General features: G+C 34.9%; 2 protein-coding genes across 51 annotated transcripts; one reads left to right on the top strand and one right to left on the bottom strand.

Moving 5' to 3' along the window:
- The first annotated feature begins 915 nt into the window (after positions 1-915).
- On the top strand, positions 916-6,280 carry LOC123220006 (protein BOLA4, chloroplastic/mitochondrial-like). The gene is made up of 3 exons (XM_044641990.1): positions 916-1,307; positions 5,110-5,177; positions 5,997-6,280. Exons 1-3 carry the CDS (start codon positions 1,005-1,007, stop codon positions 6,148-6,150), a joined length of 525 nt encoding a protein of 174 aa, XP_044497925.1. The 5' UTR covers positions 916-1,004; the 3' UTR covers positions 6,151-6,280.
- A 1,789-nt stretch (positions 6,281-8,069) lies between these two features.
- LOC123220320 (DEAD-box ATP-dependent RNA helicase 3, chloroplastic-like) lies at positions 8,070-13,277 on the bottom strand. 50 transcript variants are annotated; one of them, XM_044642457.1, is made up of 13 exons: positions 12,770-13,277; positions 12,262-12,398; positions 11,763-12,174; positions 11,543-11,641; positions 11,030-11,254; positions 10,336-10,713; positions 9,828-9,971; positions 9,639-9,734; positions 9,146-9,408; positions 8,993-9,055; positions 8,840-8,902; positions 8,687-8,749; positions 8,070-8,376 (listed from the first exon to the last, which is right to left on the bottom strand). In XM_044642457.1, exons 1-13 carry the CDS (start codon positions 13,157-13,159, stop codon positions 8,301-8,303), a joined length of 2,409 nt encoding a protein of 802 aa, XP_044498392.1. In that variant the 5' UTR covers positions 13,160-13,277; the 3' UTR covers positions 8,070-8,300. The 50 variants fall into 50 exon arrangements, 43 of the variants coding, with proteins under 43 accessions (XP_044498392.1, XP_044498394.1, XP_044498396.1 ...); XM_044642459.1 differs by having other exon boundaries at positions 8,687-8,746; XM_044642461.1 differs by having other exon boundaries at positions 8,687-8,743.
- Between the last annotated feature and the right edge of the window lie 1,320 nt (positions 13,278-14,597).

Genomic DNA, 14,597 nt, shown 5'->3' with positions numbered 1-14,597 from the left:
TGGATTGTTCATTGGTAGTGTATGATATATCTATTAATTTGTATATGAAACATTTCCACCCACACCATTGGAGACCCAAAAATTTCCTGTTTGTCCCAAAACAGCAAAATAGAAGTAATTTTCTATTTTATGTGTCTTCCCCACTCTCCTTCACTTTTCTTCCAATTGAATATCATAAATTCTCAACTAAATTGTACAAAAAATCTATATTGAAGATATTGAGGTTAGGTTTAAGAGTACGTATAATTCAGTTTAAACCGTAAAATTATATCAAACAATTTGAAATTTATAATTTGATTTGGTTTGTAAAATGATTTGATTTAGATTGATAAATTTTTTTAAAATAATTTTCAGTTAGGTTGCGGTTTGGGTGATATTTTTGAATCAAACTGTAAACATTATTTTTTTAAAATACATATAAATAAGTATAGTTGATAGAAGTTTTCGATAAACAATCAGGGGTATAATTTATTTTTTAATATTTATTTTATCATTTTCTTTATATATATGTTGTATATATATTTCATATTTATTTTACATGGTTATGTTATATTTTAAAAAACTATAATTCAATTAATTTTACTAAATAATATATAAATTTATAAGTAAATGATTTTAATATGTTAAAACTATAATTTAAACTGAATCGAATCGTATATTTTTAATTTGATTTATAATTTAAAATGGTTTAGTTTACTCTAAAAAAATTTTTAAACTATTTTTTTAATTTAGTTTGAAAAGACCCTCCAACTGTATTAATCCAAACCATACATACCTTAGTTAGGTTAATAAAAAATTAGAGAAAAATAAAGATTATTTTTGCAACATGATAATTTACCTTTAGATGAAAAATAATTCAGAGCCCAGCCCAGGTTTAAACGCCCAAAGATATTTAAGGAAGCGATTACAAATTAGGGCTATAATTAGCATTTTCCAGGACGGGAAAACAGAGGCAAAAAGGGCCCACTTCAAATTCACAACTGTGTCTGCGCCTCTTTGCAGCCATGGCCAAGACCCTGATGTCTCATCCGCACGTTTTCTCGTCAACATCTAGGAGCTTTTGTGAGTACCTTCTTCCATCAAAGAGACTGTTTCTTTGCAAAACTAGAATCTATGTAAACGAAAGCTTCTTGTTGTCTCGCAACTATAGCAGCAGAAACAAGCTTCAAATCCATAGAAATAGTGATGTAGCATCCAACTCCTCGAGGTTTGGTTTTGCGGGTTACCGTGGGTTCACCACTAAAGCCACCCACGTCAATGATGCTGGCTCTATTGACTCTCCTCTCATGCAATCTATGGAGAAAAAGGTAATTTTATTTTTCAATTTTATTGTTAATTTTCAAAGATTAAATTTTATTGGGTTTTTGTGATTACCTAACTAAAGAGTGAGCTGAAATGGTTTTATTAGGTTAGCTGAGGCATGTTCTTTATATTTTATCCGAACAATAAATAGAAATTTTTTTGAAGGAAAAATATTCAGAATTCAGGTGTTTTCATCTTTATTAGTTATATATTTCAAGTTAGCATCTTGGTTAGTGATGATTATAGTTTGGAGGCGCCTTAATTTTCTATTAAACGGCTCTGTGCTATCAAAATCTCTACTGGATTGACTTGGACATGATATTATATAAAATATCCCATGCAATTTTTTTCGACAAGCCATCACTTTGGACTAGGAAATTGATCCCTCGTTGGCACTTCAAGAGATATAAATAAATATTCTCTCTCATAAGCTGGGCAGTGATGTTGTCTATTCATATCAGCATGGGCTGGTATATGGAATTGCCCCATACCATTATTTTGAAAGACATATGTGATACCCTTAGGCGAATCCCACATCGACAAAGCACGGGAGAGATGCTGGGTCTGTGTGTGCTCTGTCTTTGGATCCCACATTGGTTAGTGGTGGGAGAATTGAATTGGTTAAATAGCCTGTGAGCTCCTTAACTGTTAAAATGCGTTTTGGGTTGCAAAGCCCAATAGCAAAAACCATGATGGACTGTGTGTCCAAAGTGGATAATATCTTGACAGTGGACCGGGCTATTGGACCTGGGGTGTTACAAATGGTATCAGAGCAGCTCCGCGTGTCCTCTTGAACGATGGTGGGGCAAACCTCAGCGAGGACGCTGAGTCCCATAAGGGGGGGTGTATGTGATACCCTTAGGCGAATCCCACATCAACAAAGCACGGGAGAGATGCTGGGTCTGTGTGTGCTCTGTCTTTGGATCCCACATTGGTTAGTGGTGGAAGAATTGAATTGGTTAAATAGCCTGTGAGCTCCTTAACTGTTAAGACGCGTTTTGGGTTGCAAAGCCCAATAGCAAAAACCATGATGGACTGTGTGTCCAAAGTGGACAATATCTTGACAGTGGGCCGGGCTATTGGACCTCGGGTGTTACAACATATAATTGCTTTTCTTGAGCCCAAACTATGGCTGGGATTAAGCCTTCTTTCTTGGCTTTAGGGTAAGGGAAAATGTCATCTAGAGAATGATAGCATGGGTTGCAATACTCATTTAGCTTGGGTTTTTTTTAATTTTTAATGAAGAATCAATAGTGTTTAGTTTCACCTCATTTGGTATTGGGTGCCTTGTCAATCAAAAAGTTGTCAATGAAGGCTTGAATAGAAAATTAAGCTTATGGTTATCAAGTTTTTGATGATTTGAAAAATTGTAATGCCTTATGGGAATAACACACTGTAGGGTTTTTGGGGTTTGAACATGAATAAAAGCAGTCTCAAAACCCCTCTCCAAGATTTCAGTGTAGATACAAATATATAACATGTGGATCAAAGGGGGTGTAAGAGCATATACGTACCAGCAATTTTGCCTTTGGGTTTCTGAATTGCTTCTACAAACCTGTCCAAGCATAGAACAACTGCTACTTGCACACATGAAGACTCCAAAGTCAACAATGTATATTATGAAGCAAGAGAATCAAATCAACTGCTAAGTAAGGTGAAAAAGGACAAGGGTTTCTGAGGGAGCAAAGGTGTATGTGGAAAACTCTAATGAATTAGGGTTTTCCTATGAGTTCTCTTTATTGGGTGTGTATTGAATGATACTTTTTGGGGCTGCATAAGTTTTTTTATATACTAACTTATTTAGCCCCTGAAAACTGTAAAAAGCCCTTCATAAAGCCTCATCTCTCCTTTATTGGGTTTTTAGTGAACTTTGTGATTTACTAAAGTCCAATATTGGGTCACCTCATAGACTAGCCCGTTAGAGAAATCCGTGAGACTTAAAATATCACTTAAACCTTAATGAAATAAGTCTTGGATCCATCATAAAAGGTTTGATCCATTGCAAAAGACTAGATCCAAATCATCCATCGATTGAGAACAAAATCACCGTTCTCGGAAAACCCAACGAATCCTAGCTCAACAAGGAGTTTCTAAGTCTTAATGTAATTAGGACTCTTAAGTGTCCTAATGATGTTAGAACACTTTTCAGAGCCTCGATTATATCTCAGCTCCCTGGAAATGATAGTGATTCATTCAATAGTTATAATCCCAAAACTTCATTAAACCTTGGTAAGTCAATCTCTTTTATATGTGTGACCCATAGATTCCTTGTCATGTTGGTAGTAAATAGAATCATGATTAATTTATAATTAATTATCTATTAATTTATAAAACAATATTGACCTCTAGCAAAACATCATAGTCACTCAATTAATAAAGAGTTAGTGGAACACCCAAACTTGTCAACAATACGATTACTATGTATTGAATTTTTTCATCACATCATATCTTATCAGGACTGAGGTATAGAAGTAGAGTCTACCTCGGAACATTCCTTGATTTTTGAAACAACTACCTAACAAAATTGGATTGACCAACTCAATCCTACCATGGGCATATTATTTGATAGTTGTTTCCATTAATCAAATGAACCATTGACATAGAGAGAATTTCTTTTTCTGGAAACAATGATTTTGATCTCTATCGATTGGTGATTTGTGTCCAGCCTATTGCAGTGGATCCAAGATGAAGCTTTAAGTGATATTTTAAACCTCATAGTCTGCCTTAATGGACTAGTCCATGAGGTGACCCATCGTTGGACTTAAGCGAATCACTAGGTTTGCTAAATCCCAATTCTATAAACCCAATAAAGGATATATGGTTAGGGTTCTGTAGTATGTTCTTAAACCCCCTTTGTTCCACATGTAATGTATTCAAATCTATACCTTGATCTTGGAAAGGGGTTTGGGGTTTTTGGGAAAATTTACTGTAATATTCCGCTGTTCATGTTTAAACTTAAAAAACCCAACAATGAAGTCATACTTGTTGGATCTAGATCTTGGATGATTATGAAAATTGAAACACGGAGTGAAAAATTACATCAGTTGGTTTTCTGCTTTTAATCAACAGTGTTTTTGAAAGTTTCAAAGTTGTTGATTGGATCAAACATTTTTCCACAGCAGTTTTTCATACTTCAACTAATAATCAGGATTCTTTTTATGATGGGAATTCCCTTATTGTAGATGTTTTGAACCTTTTACCTACAGCATGCCACCCATTTAAATATCTATAATCCAGATTAAAATTAGTTTTGGTTCCTCAAGTACTCCAAATGTAAAATCCTACACTCCTGCATATACCCAAAATTACTATCTTCAATGATGGCTCATCCCAACTGACCTCCAAGACAATCTATGTTTATAACTGGAGCTATAAAGCTGGATAAAAATTGCATCTTGGCATAGCACCATGTAGCATGTGAATAGTTAATTTATATGAAACATAAGCCTTATGATATCTCAGTTATGCATAAGCCTGAGGTAAACACAATGATCTATGAAGATGAGCTTAGTTCGAACCTTATTCTCAAACCCATACCCGTCTGGATACGAAAATGAAAATTTTCAAATGCCCTGGTAGTTTTGGAGCTCCTATTTTTCCTCTTTTACTTTCTTTTGATAATTGCAGAATTCCCAAAACCTGCTTTGTTTGATCTGCATTTTGTTTTTTCTTCTCTTGCTGGTATCTTGTTTCATGTCATCTTTAGAGCTGTTGCTCCTTTTATTTTTTAATTTTTTCCTCTTTTTTATGATATTTCATTGGATTATATAACATTTTTAAAACTACACATTCAATTTGCTTCAACAGATCAAGGAATCTCTAGATGCAGAATTGGTCTCTGTAAAAGATGCATATGGGGATGGTCGCCATGTTAGGTGAGTTCCAATTCTGTTCCCATGGACATTAAAATTAGAGAACAAAAATTTAATCTTTGGTTGCTTTCCTTTATTTTTGTTAAATTGTGTGACTCTAATTATTTTGAGAATTGTGTATGCAGGATATTTCTATGTTTCATTTATTTGTCTCATTGTTTTGTAGCATCTTGGATTGACCTAAACTAGTTCTTGTTTGCTGGAGAAACCAGTTGATTAATAGAATCAAGGTCATCCATGGCTCTTCTCCAGATATTTTATATATTTTATTAGACATATGTTTTACAATTTTTTTTACACTCTAAAGAGCCAACTTCTTTTCATGCTCTGAAGTTTTTGTCTTTTGTTTTTTAGTACCATAAAGATGCAACATTTAGTTCGTTGTCTTGAACTTTGATGATAATATATAGTTGACACCCCCTATATCTTGCAGCAAGAATGTTTATGTACTTCCTTTTGCTGCTGTAATAATTTTTTCTGTACTTCATTTTGCTGCTGCGTTCATATGGTTGATCCTTTGTAATGCCAATGTAGTTATTTAACCTTTTTGCATCCTTTATATAGAATGTGATGAAGTCAGGATTAGTTAGTTAATTAATTTTATTCAGGTGCAACAAATATTGGGAGGTTTCAGGTAATCTGGCTTAAAAACATGAAAAGAATTTATGGACTATCTACTTGAGCTAAATTCTGAATTGCCCATTTCACTTTTAGTGTTGATCAAATTGATTAATTCTGCTTGTTTTCTTCTTCTTCCTCTTCTTCTATATATATTTTTTAATTGATTCATGTAGATTGAGTTGTTTCACCTTATATTTGCAGCATTGATGTTGTCTCATCCGCATTTGAAGGAAAATCGGCTGTGAACAGGCAGAGAATGGTGTACAAAGCTATATGGGAGGAGCTTCAAAGCACAGTTCATGCAGTTGACCAGATGACTACTAGAACTCCAGCTGAAGCAGAAACCCAGAAATGATTATGAACTTCTATATGTCAGTAAAAGGGATGACAAACTTTATCTTGTCCTTTGTCCCATATCTTACCTATGAACCACTGCTGCAGCTTTGATTTTTCATTATCAAATCATATGGTTGCCGTTTTTATTAGTCGTTGGTTATACCTTGAAGAAAGCAATTGACATTTTCCTTGTATCTATCAGTGGCGGTTCTACAATTTCATTGCTCCATCCATAATCCATCCGCTTTTAATTTATCTTGGCCCGTGTCTATGTTGGACTTGCTTCATGGAGCCTACCTAATCTTAAACTTTTGTCTATCAATTTTCAAAAACTCAAAATTTCATCTATGAGTTGAATTTTATTAAAATTTTTAGATAAAGTTAAGAATAAAACTATCATTTAATGAAATAAATTAAAAAATTAAAGTTATGTCATATTTTTTTCTCAGTTTGAAAATTTAATAATTTTCTTTTTTTTCAAAGTTTGGGAAGTGATAATTTTTCTTTAGGGATTTTTCTTCTCTCTAACGACTTCCTTTCCAATCGTCAGTTGGCTTTCCCTTCTTTTCTGTTGATGACTAATTTTCCCCCACCCCAATGAAGACCCTCATCTCTATCTCAAGTGAAGATGCTCTGTCTTTGTCTGAGATGGAGAAAAGGGAGGGTTTTAGTCTTGATGAAAATAATTTTGGGGGGGTAGGGGAATGAGTTGTCGACAGAGGAAGAAAGGTCAATCAACAGCTGAGAAGGAAGCCACTGAAAAGAACGAGAAAAAACTTTATGGAGAAAATTGCTACTTTTCAAACTTTGAATAAGAGAAATTATTAGATTTTTAAATTAAATGAAAAAATATAATAAAATTTTAGTTTTGTTTGTTAAATAATAGTTTTTTTTTTTTATTTTAACTGATAATTTTAATAGAATTTGGTTTATATGTGAGACTTTAAATTTTTAAAAGTTGACAGGTATAAGTTTGAATTACACCTAATCTTGGGTGGCAACAACTCTGTTGGCCAATAGGATATGACATGCCTTCACAAATGCACGTGGCTGTGAGGATATTTCACATGGGAGAATAATAAAGACATTACAAATTTAAACTAATTAAGTGAATAATTAAGAATTGTAGAAAAATAATAAAAGGCATAATTATTATTTTAAAAAAAAACATAATATCCTAAGAAAGGATAATGCATAAGCAAGAATATAAGAAATAAATATTTTTTATATTTTATAAATAAATATTATTAAGTGTAATGGTTATAAATATAATAACTGTATTTTGGGATTACCTATCCAGTGAAATCAAATAAGTTCTCATCATTTAAAAAAAAAAAAAAAAGTGACTCTTAATTAAGGTTATAAAATTTTTTAGTTAAACATGGTACAGTAAACATCATAATAAGAAAAAACAAATTATAAGCATTATAATAGGTTTAAGAATGTAAATAGTTGAATATTTTGAAATGCAAGGACTTTGAAAAATCTGTCTCGTTAGTGAAACAGAACATTGGTCAAGGAAACAGAGGATAGTGAAATTTTACTCTCCCTATTGGTAACATCAATCATTAAAGGTCTTTAAGTTGACACATTTTTCTATCATGCGCCAACTTTTCAGACATTGCAATACGCAACACCTTCATAAATAAATTATTCCAAATTATCACCATTCTTTTGGAGATCATGTGTGAAATAGAAATTTGGTAAAATATGTTTAATTTTGTTATCTTCTGTCAATTGTGTCATGGAAGTAGTATTGTCTTCATACAATATTTTTGGGCATCATTCTTTGATCGCAGACCGCACGTCTAGTGAAGAACATTTTCGACTCGCCTCATGAATTGCTAGTATTTTTGCATGATTTAATTAAGCAGCAACTATTGTTTGTTTTGTAGACCTCCCCGATAATAAAGTTGTTCCATCACTGCTTTATGAGGATGAGATAACTATACTTCTTCTATATAATCAGATAAATACGAAGATATTGATTCCTGTGACTATAATAAGACTGAATGCGTGGCCTACGGCTGCTATGAAACTAATACAAAGTAAAGCTTGGTAACAGAGGCCTCGCACATAGACCAGACAAGTCTTAATAATATTCATCGTATTCTAGTGGTCTGCTCCCAGGACGCCTCCTGTTGAAACAGGAGGCTTCAATTTAAAAAATTAGTACTGTGTCTTGTTAGGGCATTCTGATGCTCTGTGCCCGGACCTCCCACAGTTGAAACAAGAACCTCCAAATCTGCTAATCATTTAGATGTGTTAGGATTGATGCAAATGTACAAGAATCAAAGCAAGTAATACACGTGAATGTGACACTTCATTAGAGCAATGTTCGGCAAGCTTTCCCAACACAAATAAACCAATTTGGTAAACCATCTTCATATATAGAAAAGAATGTATTCTGCAAGCTTCATTTTCTATGAAATATTCAAAAAGCTACTTTTCCTTTCAAGAAAAAGTGAATGAAAAAAGATCACTAACACTACATTAGTTACCAAAATAGTGCACATGCCAGAACAGTATTCTATCAGCCAGAGAAAAAGATATACCTTTCCCGAGTTGATGGCCTGCTTGATCTACTACCACCGATCAACCAATCATCTCCACTGCTTCTTGAAAACAAAGATCACTAACAATACATTAGTTACCAAAATAGTACACATGCCAGAACAACATTCTATAAGCCAGAGAAAAAGATACACCTTTCCCTGGATGATGGCCTGCTTGATCTACTACCACCGATCAACCAATCATCTCCACTGCTTCTTGAAAACAAAGATCACTAACAATACATTAGTTACCAAAATAGTACACATGCCAGAACAACATTCTATAAGCCAGAGAAAAAGATATACCTTTCCCTGGATGATGGCCTGCTTGATCTACTACCACCGATCAACCAATCATCTCCACTGCTTCTTGAAAACAAAGATCACTAACAATACATTAGTTACCAAAATAGTACACATGCCAGAACAACATTCTATAAGCCAGAGAAAAAGATATACCTTTCCCTGGATGATGGCCTGCTTGATCTCCTACCACCAATCAACCAATCATCTCCACTGCTTTTTGAAAACCTAGACCAGCTATTTTGAGCTCTAGAACTTCGACTACCACGCCTATATCCATCCTCATCATTGCTGCTCCAACCACCACGAGATGGTCTAAAACCTCTCTTGTCCCAGGAACCTCCTCGGGAAAACCTATCCCTATTAGAGAATCTGCCATAGTTATCACTTGAAGGCCCATCATCTTGCAAGGCAGGCAACTGCACAAACAATTGGCACAGGATACGATACATTCACAAGTAATAGATGAATATAAGGACTGAAAAATGAGGGGAGAAAGAGAGAAGAAAAGAGAGAAAGAAAGGAAAACAGGTCTATGGTGTTCGTAAACTAAATGCACATTAATCAGATCATTGCTAGTTCAAGCTACATAAGCCTATCATGAAGAAGCAAGCATATGAAAGAAGAGCAATTAAGATGGGGTATAAACCTTAGTAATTTTGGAAATGGTGTTCCCAGGTGGTATTTGCTTATTCAGCAACTCCTTGGCAATCTCCTCCGGAAGGTCAAAAACTGCTCCTTGAACCTGAATTCAACCACATAAATGTATTAGATTATACAAGCCCATGCATCAATAAATCAAAGAAACAGAATGAAGACAAAAACACTAAATACAAACCCTGTCATCAGCAATTATATTTATTTTTCCTAGTTCATCAGCAGCAGCAGGATAAATGGCAGAAAGTAACCCAGTGACAGATCTAGCAGACAAGAACCCTCTGGAGTAACCTGAATCCCTTGTCAATTGTAATGTCACCCATCCCTGCAATGTAGGGGCCCAGTTCAAGTTACCAGCAGACTACTGCAACTACTAATAAAAAGTATCCAAGCAAAACGAAAAGGAAAATGGAAGAGAAAAAATATCTATTAACAAAAAAGTAAAGAATTGTTTAAGGCACATATGGCAAAGATGAAAGATTTCATCAAAGCTGTATGCAACTTGAACTTCTGATACCGAAAATGCAGAGGACAAGGTCCAAGGAATAATTCAAGAAAAATATAGCTGTCAGCATTGCTTGCAATATAGAAACAAGTTATGTAAAATACAGGCTAAGTAATGTTCAGAATGACCAGAAGTGAAATATGGAAAATGCAAAAGGTTCATAATCAGAGAGGGACACTGATACCTGCTCATGGGTAATAAGAGAGCGGGACGAAGGAGGCCGTGAGAATCCACTCAACTGTGCTAGTGCAGCAGCAAGAGCATTCATTCCTTGTTCTTCAATCAACCTTTGAGCAGTAGGGACAAAGAACTCCACAGACTCAGGATGAACTCCATTAAGAGTAGCAACTACTTGCTCAGCTGATGATTCCAAAACCTCTTCAATAGCCGGGGGACTAACAAACTCAAACTTACACCCAACATCACGCTCAAGAGATCTAACTGTTCTCCTTTGGCTACTAGTAAACATCAGAATGGCAGTCCCCTCCTTTCCCGCACGCCCAGTACGACCAGAGCGATGAACAAAAGTCTCTGGATCATTTGGAAGTTCATAGTGGATAATCTAAGAAGAAGTTGAAGTAAAAACACAAAATTCTCGATTATTGAAATCAAAATGTGCACTAGGAAGTTTGCCTCAGGAATAAAGAGGAATGCATAACAATTCATAAACTGAGGGATCTTAAGATTTCCATGGCAGAACATAGAACTAACAGTTGTGAAGCTAAGGAACACAAACACTACACACATGATAGTGCGCTATTAACCATGCAGATATGTGCATGTTTCCACCTAATTGTTTTTGAGGTACTTAACAATAACTCACTTTGTTTATGCTTATAAAAACTGATTAAATAAGATGACCAAATTAGTGAACTTACTAAATCAACATTGGGAATATCAAGCCCACGAGCTGCAACATCAGTGGCAACAAGAACAGTAAATTTTCCTTGTCGAAAACCATTTAATGTTCTCTCCCTCTGGTGTTGAGATATATCTCCATGCAATGCCTCAGAAGCTATACTGTTTGTCAATGCCATTGAGACTTCATCAGCATCTCGTTTTGTCTGTGTAAATACAATGGTCTTCCCACCCTTTGCATATACCTACCAAAACAGTTGATATAAAACAAATTTCTTTCACATCATCCAAATTATCTTGAAATTTACACCAGATTCTGCTCTCGCATATAAAATATCATGTGTCCTGCATGTGCTTTTTACCATAAACAAAACTGTTTCCAATTGAACTAATGTATTAGACTGATGTCTCATACCATGCAAGCTAAATATTAGATATAAATTGCACTTCTTTATTTTTTATATTTTTGCTTTTTGCTCATTGGCACAATCTTTAAAGAAGTTACCAATACAAAGTAAGGTTTGTAACAATACCGTTATAAGATCACTAAGAATGGTTCGCTTTGAGGTTGCAGTTGTTGATATAGCATAAAGTTTAATCCCTTCTGCAAGCTTCTCCTCTTGGTCACCAACCTGTACAAAAAGAAATAAGATGGATTTAACAAATGTTGCTATAGCAAACATAATACATAGAATGTACAGTTAACGTCAAGATATACATTCTATGAAATGGAAGGAAGGAAAAGACATGTACCAAATCTATATTGAGAGGATTGTCCAAATACTTTCTAGATAATTTCTTGACCCAAGCAGGCATGGTTGCAGAGAAAAGCATGCTCTGTCTCTTGGGTGGAAGATTTTCCAAAATAACTTCTACATCCTCCTCAAATCCAACAGCAAGCATCTGATCAGCTTCATCAAGAACCAAAAACTCTATTTCCCCCAATCTGAGGGACCTATTTTTAATAAGGTCAATGATTCGACCAGGAGTTCCAACAACCACATCCACCCCACGGGCAAGAGCATTTTGTTGAGTGTTATATGAAACCCCTCCATAAACACACACAGTGTTCAAATAAGGAGCAGACTCTTTAATTTCTTTCTCTACTTGCTTGGCTAACTCACGAGTCGGTGCAAGAACCAAAACTTTTGGAAGTCGACCCCGACTAACAAAAGAAACAAATGCTCTTACTATATTGTAATTGAGCAATATATGAAAGATATAATACAAATGATAATAAAGGAAAGTGTACCTGAGAGATGGAGCTTGATCAGCATCTTCAGTAAGACGCTTAAGTATCGGAATTCCAAAGGCTAATGTCTTCCCAGTTCCAGTCTTTGCACGAGCAATCAAATCTTTCCCTTGTAGAGCTGGAACTAAAACAGCTCTCTAAACCATAAACATAACAACACATAAATTAGAAGGAGAAGGCTGAAAAGAATGAAAAACTAATTTTCAAAAACTAAGCTGCAGCCAAAAAAGCAAGTTATTCTGACTATATTCCATATCTGAAAATGTATTTAACACAGTATTCAAAAATTGTGTCAAGAGTTAACAACTATACTTATTTTATACAAACCTCTAAAGATTTTATTTGAAAACTGTTAGTTGAAAACTATAGTAACTGTTTAAAAAAATATACTTTCATCTCTGATTGCACACGAATTTGATTCTAAAACATTTAAAACTAATTAAATTTTCATAAAATTTCCGGTATCCTCATTTATGAAAACAAAATTCTGCATTTATTAGTAGAGTACCTGAATGGGGAAAAGGTGAGTAATGCCACGCTTCTCAAGAGTATCAACGAGACGATCAGGTAAACCAATCTTAGAAATGGCAAGTTCATCCTCGTCCACACTAACGTCCTCAGACTCATAATCCTTGTCAAGAGAACCGGAATCGTCGGAGTAGTCACCAAGACCTTTGAACGCTTCTTCACTGAGGACGTTGTTAGAAGTAGCTATGGCCGAAGCAACAAAGCCGAGGCCACTGCTCCTAAAAACCAAAGGCTTATTGCTCGAAGTTATAAAAACATTGAAATGAGGCTTATCAGCAAACGGCAAAGAGCGAAACAAAGACGACGTCGTAGCTCGTTTAGCGTAGACCTTCAAGATGGGAGTAGAAGATACTCCGAGTATAGCGGACATTTTGAAGTACAATTAGTGAGTAGATGGCAGCGTTAAGGTGAAGAAGAAGAAGTTGAGAGATAAGGCGGTCTTTTGATAATGAATGGCCTCGCAGACCTCCACCTCCTTCGATTAAGCTATATAAATAGTCACACCAGTTAGATAGATGAGATATTTCTCTCGGGTCTTCCTCATTTTTTCACACCGGATTCGGGTTAAATTTTCAATTTTTCTAATATTACTGTAAGCCTGAAACCGTTAAGCCCAACACTTATCGCCTTATAACCCACTTGGAACTTCCCTAAGTTTATCCTAATTTCACAAACATCCTTTGTAATTTTAAAATTATCACTAATGTCTTCTATAGCTCCAATCCAATAGACAATGTTATCGATAATCAAACAAAACGGGTAAAATGTAAATATTACTAATTGCATATCTAGTTTTACTTGATTAATGTTACTTTACCAATATTAATGCTAGTAAGGATGGCATTATCAAAACTTCAAATTAAATGTTGAGTAGCACAAGAATAAAAGAACAATCCTCTCATCTTATTAGGTGTCATGAGGATAACTTTTCCTAAGTAAAGTTAAGCAAATTTAACCTAATGTGATACAACTAAGTCCTGCATTTGGTTAAGCAATTCTTGCATCATGTCAAATGTCGGTACTTAAGCAATTTGGCTCCTTGCACTTGTTAGAAATGGTAGTCTTAACTCGAACCAAATGTAAAAGTCATTAAGTAAATATCAAGAACAATGACTTTTATTTCATTAAGAAAATACAAGCACAAATTACAACATACACTAGCACATATGGCACACTCACAACTCTGACACACGTTTACTTACATACACTTAGCACACTTAGCCCCTATTTTTGCCCATTTGCCACATTTTATATTGGTATAAGACCGACAGTTACATAAGATTGTTTTATTATGAATTTCAAACTAAGATAGACAATTTATTAGACATTCAACCGCTGCCCAATAACTCTTATATCAACCAATAGCTTCTCAACCAATAGCATATTAACCAACCTCATCTTGGCGCACTGTATATCAGCCTTCAATGCTTATCATGCATAAGTCCATGCACTTATGCTTCGTGTCCAACACACTCCACTTATGTTGTTTAGCCCATCCTTGACTAGCCTTATGTCTTAGTTTGGTCTCGTTCGCACGCATCCGCATTGATGTGCTCAAATGTTGATTCACCCACTCGCATCATGCTCTCAATTTCCTTAATCACTTGAGCCCATGGCTTGCCTGGATATGAATCAAGCTAACTTGGACTTGAAAGCTGATTTGATTTGATTTAATTTGGTTCAAATTTGAGTCAAATCTGAGATAAAAGGTTTGTCTCATTATTTAAACCGAGTGAAACTCGAGCTAAGATGTGTTCAACTCAAGTTCAGTTTGAATTCATAACTCGAATTAGTACTTAGAATTCGTA

Source organism: Mangifera indica, chromosome 7 (assembly GCF_011075055.1).
Source record: "Mangifera indica cultivar Alphonso chromosome 7, CATAS_Mindica_2.1, whole genome shotgun sequence".
Classification (NCBI taxonomy): Eukaryota; Viridiplantae; Streptophyta; class Magnoliopsida; order Sapindales; family Anacardiaceae; genus Mangifera; species Mangifera indica.
This window is presented reverse-complemented; position numbering and strand designations above follow the sequence as displayed.